This window comes from Equus quagga, chromosome 13, assembly GCF_021613505.1.
Source record: "Equus quagga isolate Etosha38 chromosome 13, UCLA_HA_Equagga_1.0, whole genome shotgun sequence".
Taxonomy (NCBI): Eukaryota; Metazoa; Chordata; class Mammalia; order Perissodactyla; family Equidae; genus Equus; species Equus quagga.
In genome coordinates, this window is record NC_060279.1 from 35485494 (window position 1) to 35503572 (window position 18079).

The 18079-nt window shown below is 37.6% G+C and overlaps 1 protein-coding gene across 1 annotated transcript; it reads right to left on the minus strand.

The window, feature by feature from the left end:
• Positions 1 to 13851: 13851 nt before the first annotated feature.
• On the minus strand, positions 13852 to 17330 carry LOC124250576 (T-cell surface glycoprotein CD1a-like). The gene is made up of 6 exons (XM_046682585.1): positions 17110 to 17330; positions 16487 to 16753; positions 15505 to 15783; positions 15009 to 15287; positions 14578 to 14668; positions 13852 to 14407 (listed from the first exon to the last, which is right to left on the minus strand). The coding sequence occupies exons 1-6, from the start codon at positions 17168 to 17170 to the stop codon at positions 14365 to 14367; spliced, it is 1020 nt and encodes a 339-aa protein (XP_046538541.1). The 5' UTR covers positions 17171 to 17330; the 3' UTR covers positions 13852 to 14364.
• Between the last annotated feature and the right edge of the window lie 749 nt (positions 17331 to 18079).

Here is an 18079-nt window from a genome sequence, read left to right on the forward strand (position 1 = left end):
AGATTGGATATGGATTATTTTTGTCGATAAGAGGAACAGAATTTACCACACCAAAATGTGTCTCTTTAACTTGAATATTATTTTAAGAAACAAAAGACTCAGAAAGTTTTTCTTGTTACCTCTCCCTTAATGGCCCAAAAGAATTTCGATAAATGGCCTATAACAGGAACAGAGCTATCACTAGAGATATCCAGAAAAACATGGGCTAAGTGTGGTGGGGGAAACAGCAGGATCTAGACATCAGAGACCCTCTTTGCTTTAAACTGATGGTAGGAAGAGTTACTCCAGTGGTTATCAGTATTTCTTATGAATCTAAAATCATTAAAATTATTACATTGCATTGGCACAAGGATAGACTTATGGAGGTTAACAATAGAATAAGGATTCCAGAAACATATCCAGGTATATGGACACTTAACTTACAACAAAATTGGTACTGCCTCTTAGTGGTATTAGTCAGTTAATTAAAATTGAAAAAATAATTTTACCCATATTTCACACCGCACATGAAAATTAAGTCCAGATCTATTGTAGATCTAAATGTAAAAGGTAAAACAATGAAGCTTTTCCAAGTAAAATAGTACAGTTGTTTTCAAAGTGTGATCCCTAGACCAGCAGAATCAGCACATCTGGAAGATATAAGAAATGCAAATTCTTGGGCATCTTCCCTGACCTAAACAATTAGACACCCTGGATGTATGTCCCAACAATCAGTACTTTAAAAGCCTTCCAGACCCACAACTAAAATATACAACTATGAGGGCTGGCTCCATGGCCAAGTGGTTGTTTGTGCACCCCCGCTGCAGTGACCCAGGGTTCGGATCCTGGGCACGGACATGGCACCACTCGTCAGGCCACCTTGAGGCAGCATCCCACATCCCACAACTAGAAAGACCAGCAACTAAGATATACAACTGTGTACAGAGGGGGTTTGGGGAGATAAAGCAGAAAAAAAAAAGATTGCCAACAGTTGTTAGCCCAGGTGCCAATCTTTAAAAAAAAAAAAAATATATATATATATATACAACTATGTACTGGGGGGTATTTGGGGAGAAAAAGCAAAAAAAAAAAAAAAGCCTTCCAGAAGATTCTGACGCCCACTCAAGTCTGAGAACCACAGATTAAGAGGAATATCTCATGACCTTGTTGTTGGAGTGTATAAGTTAGAGGAGTAGAGCACAATAGCCCTAGTGAAAAATATCAGTACACTGTATCCCATTAAAAAGAAAACCTTTTCATCCAAATACAACTTTAAGAGAGTGAAAAGTAAACCAAGACCGGGAGAAAATGTTCACAATACATGCATCCAACTAAGCACTAGTATTTAGAAATTAGAAACAACTTCAAATCAGGAAGAAAACCACTGAGCTCCTTCCTTGTTACACACACATAGATAAAAACTCAAACCAGTACTTCACAAGCAGTATATCTAAATGGCTAATAGGCATGTGAAAATAAGCTAAGTGCCATAGGCAACAGGGACATATGAACTAATACAACACTTGGGTACACTACACCTCCATCAGAATGGCTAAAACTAAGAGAATTAATAATATCAAATATGGGTGAGGATGTGGAGAAGATGAAAGGAAGATTGGTATAACTACTATGAAAACCAATTTGGCAGTATCTATGAAATGTAAGAAACATGTGTAACCTGTGACCCAGCAATTCCATTTCCATGTATGTGCACAAGAGAAATGAGGGTTTATGTTCACAAAAAGACAAAAGTGTTCAAAGCAGTATTATTCAAAATTGCTAAAATCTGGAAACAATTCAAGTGTTCTTCCAAAGTAGAAGGGATAGATCGTGCTATATTCACACAATGGAATACTACACAGCAATGAAAAATAATGAACTGCTGCTACATGCCCCAACATAGATAAATCTAACAGAAATAATGTTAAGTGAAAGAAAGCAGACATAAAATAGGACTTAGTGTATGATTCTAATAACATGAACTTCAAAAACAGAATCAAAATTAATTTACGGTGATAGAGATCAGAATATTTGTTGTCTTTAAAAGGACTAGGAAGTGGAGCCATGAGAGAGACACAATAGTGTATTATCAGAGTGGTCACCACTACAGAACATCAGGATCTGATCCCATTTCAACCCTCTGATGAATCATGCAGATCCTGCCTCAGTGTTGTCCTCTTGATCCCCAGCCCCTAATAGTCAAGGACTGACGCATGGAATGTTAATTCCCCCACTCTTTCATTTTGAGCATCCACAGTGATAAGCAACTTCTCACAGGTGTCCCAACCACATTGTGAGAAAAGCCTTTGTGGAAAAATGGAAAAGATAAGCAGTGTAGCAGAAGTTAGGTTCTGTCACCAGTTGCCTTAGCAATGTCTGGGGGAAAAATGTAGGCTGAAGAGACATGAGGCAGGACACAAGAGTTCTCTGATACCATAAAGTTTTTATGAGCAAACAAACAAAAAATGTAATATATATGCATAAGAGTTGGTCCAAATTAGGTAGCCTATCATCTCTAGAAGTAGAAGGCCTGCTGTTTCTTTTTGAATTGTTTACTAATAAAATGTACCTTCCTTCCCTGAGTGAAGAAACAAATTTTATCTCACAAATCTAGGCAATAACAGAGCTGGTATAGATAAATTGAGACTACATTGTGGAGGTGACTCCTAAGCCTGTGTACAAGCCACATGAATTCAAGGTTTGTTTATTTAAAGGTCTCCTTTTAGACCATGAAGCCAGTTCAAAATAGTATAAGAGAGGAACCAAATTTGGGGCATCACATCTAGGCTACATACCTAGTCTTGCCTGAGAACCAAAGCAAAAATCAAGATTTTCTGCCTAATGTTTTTAAAGGATTCATTTCAAGAGGTCTCTGATTACATTAACTGAACTTTTGCCACAGCCATTCCTGCTGAGGCAGCCTCATTGACATCAGTGCTTATGGAATCTCATGCACATTGCCTAAAGTTTGCTTTGGCCTTGTGGCTTGTGTTTTCAATACTGACTTTATTTTTGATTTCGTTTATTTAAGGCCCAGTAAGTAAATCTCTTCTTCCATAGGAACATACTCTTGCTCTAGTGGATGTTGTAGCCAGTCAGTAATACACTCACTTCATGACAAATATGCTTATTCTCTCAACTTAGGAGTGTATTGCCTGCTGACTGCTCACAGATAGGTCCCTCTCTAGGAATTGTCTTCAGTTGAAGAGAGTTGCTTTGCCCAAGAGAATGTTCCTTTCCTGGGGAGAGGACATATCAAATGTGGGAATAAAAAGGGCAGCCCCATTAACTGTTCTAGGAAATCTCTAAAGGGCCGTCCTATCTCCCAAACTCTCTGTGAGCTTGACTAAATCCTCTGCTGCAACTGCATCACAGTTCAACATCTTTCTCTCCTAAATCCTGCTTTCCTCTCTCTTGTACAGGTCGTGCTCCTGAGAGCACTCCCTAATAAATGTTCTACATGTAGATGTCCACCTGAGTCTGTTTCCTCAGAAACTGACCTAAGACACTCATCTATATAAAAACAACCACTTGAGTTGACAAAGCCATCCTAAGCGACAGCAATCTGTCACAGTGAAAACCTCAAACGGGCACTAGATGCAAAAATCCTACAGCTGTGTGTCCAGGCCACAGCAGTAAAGAAGCCACTGTGCTGCATATGAAAGCCAGTCACGTGGAACCCTATAGACCACTGCGCACCAACAAGGCCGAAACTCGGATGGTTATGCCCTACTTTCTAAAGCTGAAGGTCATTTGCTTTGGCTCTATCAAATATTTCTCACACATTAATTTATCCTCCTTTTTCAAAATATTTTTTTCTTCTCAGTTGTCTTCTAACAAACGTCCCAGTAGCCTTTGCTATTCTCTCCCGAATTGAATTTACTCTCAAAACCACAAACATCAAGTCATTCATCTTATCAAAATTAATGAAAATGTTTGCTAAAATTTTGCTCCAACTTTGATTATAATTTCCTTGGTTTTTGTTTTAAGTTACAATTCTTCCTTAGATTCGACATAGATGAAGCTACATTTTCTACTTTGGATTTATCTCAGAGCAATGTGTTATGAAATATGTCACTTTAATATTTTCCCAGAATTTCACTCTGATTTGTAACGTTTCTTTTCATATAAATTTTGGAAGGGCTGGTTGCATTTACCCCCTTGCTTTAGAGAATATACAGATAATTATGAATTTATATGGAGATAACATGGGTGTCATTGTCAAAAATCTGACTTAGCCTTGGCAAAAAATAAGTAATCCATATAGATCCTTACAATGAGAAAAATACAGACCTACAGGCAAACATTTCATGAACCAAAGCTGTCAACCTTTCAATGACACTCAGCTAACAACCTGGATTCATTTGGATCAAGTTTGACTGCGTGTGACAGAAAATTTGAACATACAATATCTTTAAAAAGATGCATTTATATTTCTCAATCTTGTGAAGGGACTGGAAGTAGGCAATTCAGGGTTGTTCTGGGATGCCATTCATCATGGACTTGGTTCCCAGTTTCCCTTTTTGTTTTGAGGTTTTTCTTTCTTTGTATATTTTGTTTTGTTGTTGTCTTCACCGTGCTTGGTCCTCATTCCAAAGGTCATCTCGTACTCTGAGATGGTTGCCAGAGCTCCTTCCATCAAACCTACCTTTTTGTCAGAAATAAGCAGAAAGGAGGAAGCTAAGCACGTCCAGCTCCCACTGCTTCAGATCCACTTTACAGAAGTTGTACACGCCAATGGTCAACTGCAGTCACATAACCACAAGCAGCTAAAAGGGTGGCTAAGAGATGTAGCTTTTACTCTGCCCAGCTAATAGTTGGGGAGTTGATTTATTCTAAAGGAAATAGAAAATAGATTCTGGGAGACAGCCAGTGGGTATAACCCCTTTGGCAATTCATCTATCCACTTAGGTATGTGAGTAGACAGTTGGTAATCTGTTTCACTTGAATAGGTGACCTGGAAATGATATTGTTCAAAGCTCAAAGACATAGGTACTTTTCTCAGGACACTTTATATGACAATTAGGCTCATACTTGTACTAAATATTTTCATATCTAAAGTTGTATCTGACATTCTCTCTGAGGGAGAATTGGTTGTGCACTGGGGATGGAAGGAGTTGTAGGTAGGACAACAGCACCAATGTCTTAGAACAGAACCAAATTGTATCTCAAGAAGAATCTTGGTACTCTCTCTATGAGTGTTAACAGCTTTCCAGGAGCAAACTTGAGATCAGAACAACCGTTCTTCAGAAGATCTCCAGAAGCCACAAGAAATTTCCAATTGCCAATTCCATTCATAGCTCAAGTGATTGTTAGAATTATTGCTCTGCATGTAACAGATAATATAAAACTGTTGTACACAAGGTGTGTATTAGAGTGAATAATCTAAAAGTTGCTGCTGCTCAAAATAATTATATTAGTTCAACATAAATATTTATGGGAGACTTAGGGTCTATTCATTCCTATAGATAAGGTAAAATTCTACCCTTGAGTTTGACAGAACATCAGAGAGCCTAACACTGACCAGATCATGTTGTGTTGTGTAGAGTTATTTTCCCCATTATTTAATTTAGGCTGAGATAATCACCTTACTTTAAGAGACTTAAACAAACAGGCCTATGAAACTAGTAAAATTTACTGAATGAACTTTCCTGAGAACAGTTTTCACTGAACCAAATAGTTCAGTACCAATAGAACTGAGGGGACAAATTTCTCTGTGGTCACAGAATCAGGAATAGATATACTTTTCCTGAACAACTTATTTGTCTATATCTTCTGGACACTATGAATATGTAATTAATCCTGTCTTAATCATCTTACAGTCCTCTAATAATTTGCAACACACATATAACCAATGTGTAGGGGATCGTGACACTTTTTTTAATTTACTCCATTCTTGTCTTTACCATATTTTGCCAGGTATATTCACTTGGATTCTATTCCTATATTGTTATTGATATATTTTAAATTTTATGGGCATATTTTTCTAAGTTGTTTTCAATTGTTTTTAGAGCTAACAATTTATTGAGAATTTAAGCATGGATGTGTACGTTGCTTGATGATTTGAGGGATTTCTAAGTTTTTAGTAATAATGGGGATGCCAAAACTTTGTTTTAATCTCTACTGTCACCCAGTGGTAAAATCAGATATTTGTCTCAATCTGTACCTCCTGATGATTACAAAAACCTGACATTTTCAACCAGAGGGTTTTGATGTTGCAGAGATTTTAATTCTGTTAGAAATATAAGTATTTTATATAACATTATGTATTTTTATGTTTTTTCCCTCAGAAGGTACTTCCCATGGTGCAACCCATTATCCCAATTAGGTCTCTATTCCATAGAGCATCATGAAACGGTTTCCAATTTTTGCTAAGTTGTGTTGAGTTTTGCCTTTATAATCGTAAGTGCAGATTGTTGAGTTAATCATTCTCCTCCATTTAAAGACTCATAGATATCATTTGGTCTGAGCAGGCCTTCTCTGCAAACTGGTTTATTTATTTATCCCCATTTCCTTCTCCTTCACCACATTCTAAAGTATTAACGTGTAATTTTTCTGTTTCTATGTATTCTTATAAAATGTGGCATTTGATGTTGTACAACTTTCATTTCCATGAAGGATATGGCTTTGTATGCATCATCTACTAATGTATTTCCTTCAGTACTCTTTTAGAGACCTTCCATATTACTCTGTGTCTAGTCTGTTGTTTCTGCGTGCTGCATAGAATCCCATAGTGGGCATCTACTCCATTTACTTACACGTTCCCATAAGGATGAACATTTAGCATGCTTCCAACACTACGCTACCATACAAGTGCTTTGATAGACATCTTTATATATGTTCCCTCTGTAGCTGGGTAAATATTTTCTATTATGCATACTCAGAAGTGGGATTGCAGGCTCAACGTGTATATCATTAGAGAAGGTACTGCCACAAACTCTCCAGAATTACTTCACCACCATCAATGGGGATTTCCACCTATCCCACATCCCTGTAAACACTGGGCTTCTGCAGCTTTCAGATTTTGCCAGTTTGGTGGGGTAAAATGAGAGCTTGTCTTAATTTCCACTTTAATTACCAATGAGTTTGAGTACAACTTTAATTTAAACAAAAGGTATTATATATATTTTTCATTTATTAATGTATTTTTTCATCATTCTTTAAATCTTCTCATATTACTCTGTGTAAAAACACATATATACATTTTATTTTTAGACTTCCAAATACGTATCTCAATTTTTCACTCATTAATTTTGTTCAGTGTATATTTCATTGAAGAGAAGCTTTAATTTTATAAAGCAAAATTCAACAATTTTTACTTTTAATTTCATTTAAGTTTATAATTCTTTTTTTGCAATCATCCATCAATTTCATACAGTTTGTGGTTCAGATGCAACAATATGCAAAATAATTGAACAGTCTATGCTGCCCTTCCCCACCTGGACTTGCCCACCCTTGTCCTCCAAGGGATGGAGAACCAGGTTCCCGGTCCATGCAGGAACAGACTTAGTTACAGGACCTTGGGAGGGGCCAAGCCCTTAAAGTCAAGGCTGTTAGGGAGGGGCACCAGCACCCTCAGGGGCCCACTGTTTAAGTAGAATGTGTGTATATGTATAGAGGATCAGAGGAATGACCCACCATTGACCATTTTTTCCCCAAGGCTCTAGACTTTTCAATTTGGGAATTTAGTTTAAGAAATAATTCCCCACTAATAGGTCATAAAGATACTGTGCTGTTATATGCTACTAGCTTTGTAATGTTATCTTTCGCATTTAGGACTTTCTTCCATTGTGAATCATCACTTTCAAAAACGATTTAGATATTTGTAATCATTTACTCTTCTATAAAATATAAAAAATAAGTTTACTAAGCACCTCCAAAATCCAGCTGGATTTTCAATTAGGTATTTACCAAAGTTATAGAATAGTTTCAAAAGAATTATAATTTTTTATAATAATAACTCCTTCCATACAGCTCCAATTAATCAGAAATGCTTTTATGATCTTTAACAGTATTTAAAATTTCACTATAGAATTCCTGTATATTCTTTCTTTAGCTAATTTTTAACTATTTTATAGGTTTCATTGCTATTATAAATAATATCTTCTTTTCTTTTGTTTGTTGCTTGTATAAAAAAGGGCTGTTGGGGGCTGGCCCAGTGGCAGCGGTTAATTGCACACATTCCACTTCGGCCGCCCAGGGTTCACAGGTTCAGATCCCAGGTGTGGACATGGCACCGCTTGGCAAGCCATGCTGTGGTAGGTTTTCCCCATAGAAAATAGAGGAAGATGGGCATGCATGTGAGCTCAGAGCCAGTCTTCCTCAGTAAAAAGAGGATTGGCAGCAGATGTTAGCTCAGGGCTAATCTTCCTCAAAAAAAAAAAAAAAAAAAAAGGGCTCTTGATTTTCTAATACTTAGTTCCTATCTAGATAACTTACTCAATTTTCGTGGTAGCTCTAATGCTTCACTTTTTATTCTGTTAGTTTCTAGGTATAAATCATATTGTCTGAAAAAAAGACCTATTCTCTTGAAATCCATACAGTTTTTATTTCTATATTAAATTTATAACTAAATAAGTTCCTGGGCTCTTTTATTATTCCCAATTTTTTTTTATGTTTTATTTTCTTGTATACAATCATATAATCTGGTAAGGATCATAACTCTTTCTTTAGTATCTATTTTCATACCTCCTTGTTTTTCTGGCCTTACCACATTAACTAAGACTTTTAGCATCCTATTGAATAGTGATGACTATAGAAGACAGACATTTTGTTCTCGATTTTCACTGGAATGCTTTAAAGCTTCCGACTTAAATATATCTCATGTAGGTACTTTTTAGGTACATTTGATCACACCATAGAAGTTTTGTTCTATTCTAAGTTGTAATGTTTTATCAGGATGAACATTTAAATACATGAAATGCTTTTTCTGTAACTCTGGAGGTGATTATATGGTTTTAATCATAATCTGTTGAAGCAGTGATTCTATTAAGAGATTTTTAATGGTAAAAAAATCCTTGAATTCTATGGATGAATCTCACTTCATTTGGTGATAGTTTTTGTTTGTAAATATTTTATTTGACTTATATACATAATTTCTGGGTAAAAAATACATAAATGAGATTAGCTGATAATTACTATTTTAATATGTGTTTTGGGTTTTGTTGGAGGACTTTTTGCTGGCTTGTGTGTCATGAGAATTTTGCGTCATGAAGTTAGTTGGGATTGTTTTCCATTTTATTCTCTACCTGGAACAAAGTATATGAAATATGATTATTTGCTGCTCCATGGAATCTGGACCTAGGACCTTGTGCAACTAGTAATGTTGACAATTTGTTCATTTTCTTTACCAATTGCTTTTACATTCAGATTTTCTCTCTCTTCTAGGATTTTTTTAAATAAAATTTTATACATTACAAATATGTTGGTATAAATTACACATAGCATTTTCTTATTTTAATCTATATATTACTTACTGTAATATGTCTACTTTTCTAATGTTTATTACTGTTTTGATCAGTTCTGAGAGAGGTTTTTATATTTTTATTAATTTTCTCAAAAAGCCAACCTTTACTGCCAGTCACTTTTATCAATTGTTTGTTTTTCTTTTTATTTCAAATTTTACTACATTTAAATTAATTTTTACCTCTAATTTTTTATTGATTTTGTCACTTTTTTTAGCTTCCTCAATTAAAATCTTATCTCATATGTTTTAATCTGTCTTATTTACAAATAAATGCTTTAAAGCTATAAATTATTCTATACATGTCACTTTAGAAAGATTTATAAACCAGAAAAAGAGAATATGTGCTCACCTATGTAAAAACAATAGGTGATAACAGGTTGCAAAAACTAATCCCAGTGACCATCGTTTAAACATCTCAAAATGATTAAAATTAAACAGAAGCAGAAATTTGTGAGTGCAGATATGCACTTCGTTCCCAGTCCAGGTCTGCTTCCCGTTTTAAACACTGAGGTACTGAATTTCCAAATCACCACAGAAAATTGAACAAAGCCTGAATAAATCATTTCTGAAGATTATAGACCACATTAGTTATCAAATTCACCAATGAATGTTTCCAGCTCCCAAACTAACATCACACAGAAAATGAATTTCAAAGTAAAAATGCATAATACTAATTTGCTTGATACACGATATAGATTGGTTTTTCCTTTATTCTTGCTAAAATTCCTCCTAATCTCTTACTCATGACTGTGATGAAAAATATGTTTGTGTGTAGACCTGGCGAGGTCTCTTTGAAGAAGAAATTTCCCCTCCCTTGTTTTTCCCTGGAATTTTGCATGCCTGAACTCACAAATTCTCTTTTTATCCTTTTTTCTAAAACTGATAAATTTCTTCTAAACTTTCAGCTTACTGTAGACTTCGTAAATTAAACTCTTTTTGTATGAATAAGAAAATGATCTTTTTAAAGTTCATGTAATCAATTAAAATAACTAAAGAATTCATAAATCAATAATTATAAATATTAAACATAAATATTTATAAATGTGATGATGCAGTGATGTGTGAAATCTCTCATTTACAAATGGCTGACTATAGCCATTTGGTCACATGTCTGAATTTCCTTAAAAAAAAAATCCTTTATGTGTCATTAAAAAGTTTAGAACAAAGTTAAATTCTAATTAATAAATTAGAAAAACATCAAATACTAAGGTACATCCTTTTACATTCAATATAATTTCATATTTTAAAAAAATCTCATCTTTCAACTTGATCAGGTTACTTTTACACCATGTAATCAGGAGATGGGACACAGGGTGGTGGGCACAATACCGAGGACCTTACATGTTCTCACAAATGGAGCATCTTTGTCATCAATCCACTTGCCCAGTTCCCTGCACTGACGATTAATTCTGACAGTACAGGCAACTCTTTCCAATTGTGAAATCCCAGGAGGCTTATATTTCAGCTTCTATTTTCTTCCAGGTCCAACTACCACAATTGCCACACATTTTGTACTAGGGTCTAGATCCTTTCTTAAGTAGGTTCTTGGTAACAGAAACTTCTGTCCCTTAAACAAGAGTCCATTGTGGCTGAGGCAGAGTGTTTGCTTAAAAAACCAACAGGAATGTATACTAAGAGAGAGAAAATCTCTGTATTTGTCCCATGTTGAGGTTGTTAAGCCTACCAATAGGGAAAGGAAGAAATAATTTTCAGAAATTTTATAAAGAATAATTGGTAACCAGAAAAGCAGGGAAAGAAAGGCTATAATGTTCTCTGAAGTTTGACTCTGGATGAGTAAATATAGACATCAAAAAAGGAATGAGCTTGGAGGAAGAGATTATTCACTGTGTTTTAAATACCTGGAGACACAGCTGCTTCTCATACATTTTGGGACGAATCCCAGTGAATATGTTTAACATACAAATAATAAAAGCTGAACGTGTGATGAATGAATGAATCAATGAATGAACAAACAACCTTATTGTGTCAGGAGGAAATGCACAGAAAATTTCTTGCATTTCAATTATTTTACTATCATTGCCATGGCATTTCATGGTTTATACCCCATACCATAACATCCAGGACAAGAGAGAGCATCTCATTCCCCTACCATCAAACAGAAGAATCAAGCTTCATATAAACTGTGCCACTTTACAGGAGGTGCCTAGCCCTGAGCCATAACTCTCCCCAAGCATAAGTGGGATCTATATTCTGATTTGGCTTAAATTGTTGGTTACCCATTCATCCTTTAACCTATCACATTTTCAAGGATGCTTTCTCACGATTGCCTCAGGCTGATTGCAGTCCAGGACTACAGATGAGGATGGAATCAAACAACCAGATACCACATGGCTGCTATGTCAGGGTGACAAGGTAGATTGGAGCCTAGAGAAATATTCAACCAGTTAATTCAGGTAGGAAGATTGTGGTGGTCCCACTCTTTGCTCTCCCCCATTCCATAGCTTTCACCTTTCCTGTCACTCTAATCTCAACTTAATTTTCCAAAAGTTTACACATGTGAAGCTGCTACCATCTGCATTTGGTCCCTCTGGATGTTCTCCTTGCCCTGAGCCCCCTTTCTCAGCTCCCTAAACAAATACCAGTGAAGTCCCTTTCCCCTAGATCAACCCAAATAAATTGCTGCACTAAGAAACTAAGAAAGAAACAACAAACAGTGAAAACAGTAAACTATAGAACTGAATTAGGAAGCAAAATTTTCTAGCTCAGAAGGTAGTGATCATCTTTCTCTTCCCCACTACTTTATACTCAATAAATCTGTGCTGCACAGTAAGTGCATAAGAACTATTTGTTGATTAATAAATCACTCCTAAAGTAATTGAAATCTAGCCATGGATATCTCCACTCACACTGCCATTTAGGGTTATTAGTCATAAAGAGTAGATCTTCATTACTCATGAATTCTGTATTTGCTAACTGGCCTCCCTGCTGAAATTTGTTTGTAACATCCAAATAATTCCTTACAACACTTTCATAGTCATTCAAGGACATGTACAGAGTGGTGCCAAATTTTTCACCCTCCTCACACATTTCCAGCTGAGGTCAAACAAGATAGCACTCTGCTTTCTTGTTTCTATTCTCACACTGTAAACAAATGCTCTTTTTGTGGTCTACTAGTACCAATTTTCTGCATTTTTTTGCTCTTGGTTGAGAGATTTTGCAGTTTAAAATGGCCCAGAAACATAGAGCTGAAGTGTTGTCTAGTGTTCCTAAGCACAAGAAGACTGTGATATGGCTTATGGAGAAAATGCACACATAGACAATCTTTGTTCAGTCATGAGTTATAGATTTGTGAGCCATGAGTTCAGTGTTAATGAATCAACAATTCAGTAACTCCAAGAAAGAAAGAGGAAATTGGCTGATCTGTATGTGAAGCCATCCCAGAGAGTGGTAAGATAATATCTATAAGGCTATGATGAAGCTATGAAAAGATAGAAAAGGAGCTAAATTTGTGAATTCATGAGATGATGACCATTTTTTGTTTGTTTATTTGTTTTTAAAAACATAGTGGACAGTACAGCTGTGTGGATGAAAACCCAAGAAATTTAGTATCACATTACCCAGGGTGGGGAAAACATTAAATACTTCTTGGCTAGTGTTTTCTTATAAAGAAATAATACATAATATACATAAATTATTTGGAAATATATATATTTAATAAGAGATCTTTAAACAGAAACACACATAAAACAAGGTTATATATTCATCAGCTGACACAAATCTTGTGACCAGAGGCTCACAGGAACCTAACCCTATATTTCCCCTGGGAGCAATGGCTCAATATATTCACTAACTTGGTGTTCCAGTGACTTTAATACAACAGCCACGAATAGCCAGAATGTACTGTATGTTCTCTCCTTGCCCTGCTCTCACTTCAATTCTGAGGATCAACAGTCTTGCTCTCTTTTCTTGACCATCTTCTTTTCTCTTCACTGATACACTTGTGCTACTACCCCTCTGGCATTGCCTATATCAGTGATTCTCAAGTTTTAATGCACCTGTGAATCCCCTGCTGACATAAATGTGAATTATGATTCACTAAGTCTGAGACCCAAGATTCTGTATGTCTAACAAGCTCCAAGGTGATAACTCTGCTGTGTGTTCCTGAACCACACTGAATAGTGGGGCCTACACCCTGCCTTACACTTTTTGTTTACAATACTGGGAGCAATAGGTTCACTCCAATAGGTCTCTACAGTTAAATAATAAGAACGGTCAGAGGGAACACTGTGTTTCTCATCAGGGGCTCAGAGAAGTCACTAAGGAACTAGGAAAGTGTGAGTCCCTTGGCCAAGTGAGAAGACTTTTAACAGGAAGAGCATCAAATGTCTCAACTACTACAAAGATGTCAGTAAGGAAAAGAATAAGAAAAGTCTATAAATTTGGCATAAATTCAACAAATATTTTTATTGAGAACATAATTCATGTGTGTAAGACACTTTGCCTAGATACTAATATTAGAAAGACGTGGACTTTGCTCTCAAAAAGCTTTAAAATTATAAGGGGAAAAGGATCTAAATAGCTGCAACACAGGGCAGGAAGTGAGGAGCAGATATGGCAAATTACAGTTCAAGTGCACTGGGAGTTCAGAGAAGGCAGAGACAGCTTCCACTTGTGAATCAGTGAAGGCCCTCTGGAGGAGTTGACATCTGAAATGGGCCTGATGACCCATTAATATATGAATATGTGGAGGTTGCTAGCATCTCATCCATTAAGAGTTACAATTTGAGTTTTAAAGTCCCAGAACCCGGGGCAGAACAACAAATCTTGCAAAATTACTTTTATCTTATGTTGACAACTGATCATTAAGCAGAAATAAACAATAACAAAAGTTTTACAAAGAGAGTTGAAAGGACATCATCATTGTATTGGATTTAGATAAACTCTGGGCTGCAGGGATCTCATTCCAAAGGGAGAAGAGTTCTTGGAAGTTCACTGTGTATCCTAATAAGAACAGAGATGGAAGACACGTGCATGAGGTGGAGGTAAGAAGTGAGGAGTAAGAAGGAAGGGGACTGGAAGGAGGAAAACTGAGGAGAGAGAAAACCAAAAAAAAAGGGAAGACAAGTCGGGAATAGGGAAGAGAGCATGAAGGATGGATACAAAGGACTCACCAGAGCTTCCTAAGCCAAAACGCAAGACCTGTCAGAAGCACTAGGGGCACTATCACCGCCAAGAAGATCCAGCCCATGGAGCTGTGGCGTTCTGTGGGTTTGGGTGCACAGAAAAGTGTCATTTCAAATCTACCCTCTATTTTACTGCATTTCCCTCATTTTCCTTTGTTAATTTGACTGTCTGCCTCACCAATTTCCCTTCTTCCTATTTCTTCCCTCATCTCTCTTTAGAGATAGATCCTTCATCTAACCCTCAACATCCTCCTCTACTGGCAGGTCCCTCATTTTCCACTTATTTATTTCTTTGATAACTTACTTTGACTTCTTGTGGGCCTGAAGTCCCTAAAATCCCAAAGTTTTCATCTGGCTCTCCTGCTTTCCTTGAGAAACATCTACTCCCATACCCAGATTGGGCCCCACTTTATTCTTACCCCAGGAGAGGATGATGTCCTGGCCTCCTAGACTGCTGTGTCTTACCCGGCAAGACAGGCCAGCTGTCTTACCGGTTTCCACATCCAAGGACTTCCGAAGATACCATGTTCCATCAGCATTGGGCAAGACATCACTTTGCTGAGTGCCTGGATGCCCCTGCTCACCTTTCATCCACATCACCCAAATAGGCTTCGGGTGGAAGCCGGAGACATGACAAATCAGCATCAGGCGGCCAGGGCCGGAACTGGGGCCACTGGACAGCCAGGCCTCTGGCTGTACTGCGGAGAACAGGAAACATATTCAGACGAGAACTCTAACACAGACTTAGAGGTTCAGATCTTCACATCAGTTTAGATAGACATACCTTTCCCACCTCTAGGAATCTGTCACCCATTATTCCCTCTTCCTCTTGGTTCCTTCTTAGGAAGGGTTAGGAGATGAGTGGAATGTGTGATTTGAGAATGGAGAATTCTTGGATAAGAGTGCAAAACTGACCTTGTTGCTGGAGATCTGCCTTCCCTGCATCAAGAAGACTCAAGAGGAAACGTGGGCAGGTGTCAGTGACCATCCTATGTTTTATTCTCAGGAAGACTGTGTCCAAATTGAATAGTTTGGAGACTTGCTGAGCCCTACTTCCACCCTTTGGAGATGGCAACCATGAAGTGTCCTGCAAGCTCAGGAAATCTGATCCTTGATAAGCAATCCGTAGGAAGCCTACTGAGGCTCCCCCAAAGTGCAGCTCACAGCCTCCTGCTATCTGTAACTCAAAGGGATCTGGGGAAGAAGGGTTGTGAATTAGAGGAAAGAGGAAGTAAACAGGATAACATGAAATGAGTACAAACAAAAGACAAAAGAAAAAGAAGGAAAAAGCATAGGAGATTTAAGGATATAGAGCAAAGTTTGGTTTGATCAGATTTTCATTATAAGGGGAATTGGTAGTAGTTGGAGTTGGAAGAAGAGGGAATGACATGAGGAAGGGGCCAAATTGTTCAAAGAAGGCAACATGAATGATGTGGGCAAGAAAGTAAGATAAGATTGAGTCTGAAAGTGTTCCCATTTTAGTAATCTAGGGTGAAAGAAATGCAATAGATTACAATGAATGTATTGACAGACGTTGCTGAAGAGATGGAATGGAGGAGAAAATCACACTTTAAGGATCAAAGAGTGAGGAAGTTGAGAGTATCTGGTTGGAGGCCAGGGAAAAGGATGACCAGAGAAAATCACTAACAGAAGTTATTAGGGCACAAGCCTACAGGCAATGAGAGGAGTTTGTAAGTAACAGAAGACTTGAAACTTTTGAAGAATCAGGGTGTGGATTATACTACCTGTCCAAAAGTGTATAATTGACATCTTATCATAAGGGGAGGTAATGTTCAGAAATGAATGGAGGCTGTTTCTTAAAGGAATAAGAAACTCATTGAGATACTCACCCACCTCCCTCCATATCCCCACTCCCCATGGAGAGAACTCAACTCACATTCAAGCTGCCATTGACTGGCATGGTTGTGAAATGCCCGAGGAATTCCAGTGAAGAACATACGGATTAATCTTTCCACTTCCATCCACTCTTTATTGCTGAAGTTGCCCTTGGACCAGGGCCACAGGAAAATGGTGTTGCCACAGTTACTGTCCCACTCATGAGTCTGCAACTCACCCAACCAACCTGAGCACAGACTTTGTACCCAGGAATTGTTGTAGAAAGATGTGATTTGGATGATTTGGAAGGAGACTAGTTCCTGGAAGTCTGTGGGGAAGGAATAGATAAAATGAGGACAAAAACAGGCATTGGGAAGGAGAGAGAAAGGAGAAAGAAAGATGCCAGAGAGGGGAAACTCAGAATCCGAAGGAAAGTGGAGCCATAGTTATCTCAGGAGACATTTGCCTGCCACAAGGCCCTGCGCTTTATGTTCAACTATCACAAGAGCACAGGGATCTGGTAAAGGATCCTCAGAATGGAACCAGGCTAACACTCTCACCCTCCAGATATATGCTGGGGAAAACCCACTCCCTACACACAGACACACACAGACACACACACGCACACACACACACACACACACATCATCTTGCATCCAACTGGGCAGTTGCCAGAGTTCTTACCATCTTTATTGTCACCAGGTGGGAGGAGAACTGCTAGCAATACAAGTTGTAGGAACAGCATTTCATTTGCAGATGTTCTTTCTTTCTCTCAGAAAATTTGGTCTTTGATTTCTGTTCTAAACAAACCTACCCCACAATACCTCTATTCTGACTTCCTTCTCCTACCACCAGAAAAACCTTTCCTTTCCTCATGATCTGCAGAAAGAAAATATACTCCTTCCCTAAACCCTGGACCGCCTATTCAGACTCTTATTTCCCCTTTAGTTCTGTGGACCGCCTACTCAGAACGTCATTTCCCCTTCAGTTCTGTGGACTGCCTATTCAGACTCGTGGCCCCTCCAGTTCTGAATCACCTCTCTGGCTTCCAGCTTCTATGCTTGCACCAGCTTCTATCCTGTTCACCTTCTCCTGATTCAATTGCTGTGGATTAAGTCTTGTGTGATGCTGAAAAGTCACTTTACCTCTAGGGTATTTTCTTTCTCACTCATACAATAAAAGCATGAAACTAAGTGGCTTCCCAGCACCATACCTAGTCTTCTCATGCCCCTGCTCTTTTCTGTCACTCTGCCCTTCTCATACCCTTTTGAATATTCTCTTCCCCTGTCCCCCAACCCCTCCTCAATCACATCTCTGACTTCTCATTGCTTGCTTTATTTGCTTTATCAGTATCCACTATGACTATACTGTGTCACAATATAAATTACCACCAATTCTCCATTATTTTTAGGGAAGAACCAGTATTCATCATAGAGACCACTGGAATATTGAATCACATGAAGAAGTACTCCCTCTGTTTGAGTTGCATTGATAAAGATTTACTCACCAAACAGTCGCTTAGCACCTGCTGGATCCAAACAGCTTGCTATACTCATGGCCATACAGTGCTTGACAACAAGATCACTTTACTCAAGGAGATTTTAGTCTACTTGGTGTTGACACAAATAATCCATAACTAATCTATAGATGAAAA

Bases quoted from the DNA above. Each gene is read 5' to 3' on its own strand.
- LOC124250576 (XM_046682585.1), bottom strand. From the start codon at position 17,170: ATGCTGTTCCTACAACTTGTATTGCTAGCAGTTCTCCTCCCACCTGGT. The intron at 15,288-15,504 runs GTCAGTTTTGCA...TGTTCTCCGCAG, and splicing joins GGCAGATCTCCAGCAACAAG to TACAGCCAGAGGCCTGGCTG. The intron at 14,669-15,008 runs GTAAGAATAAAG...CCAAACCCACAG, and splicing joins GGACATCATCCTCTCCTGGG to AACGCCACAGCTCCATGGGC.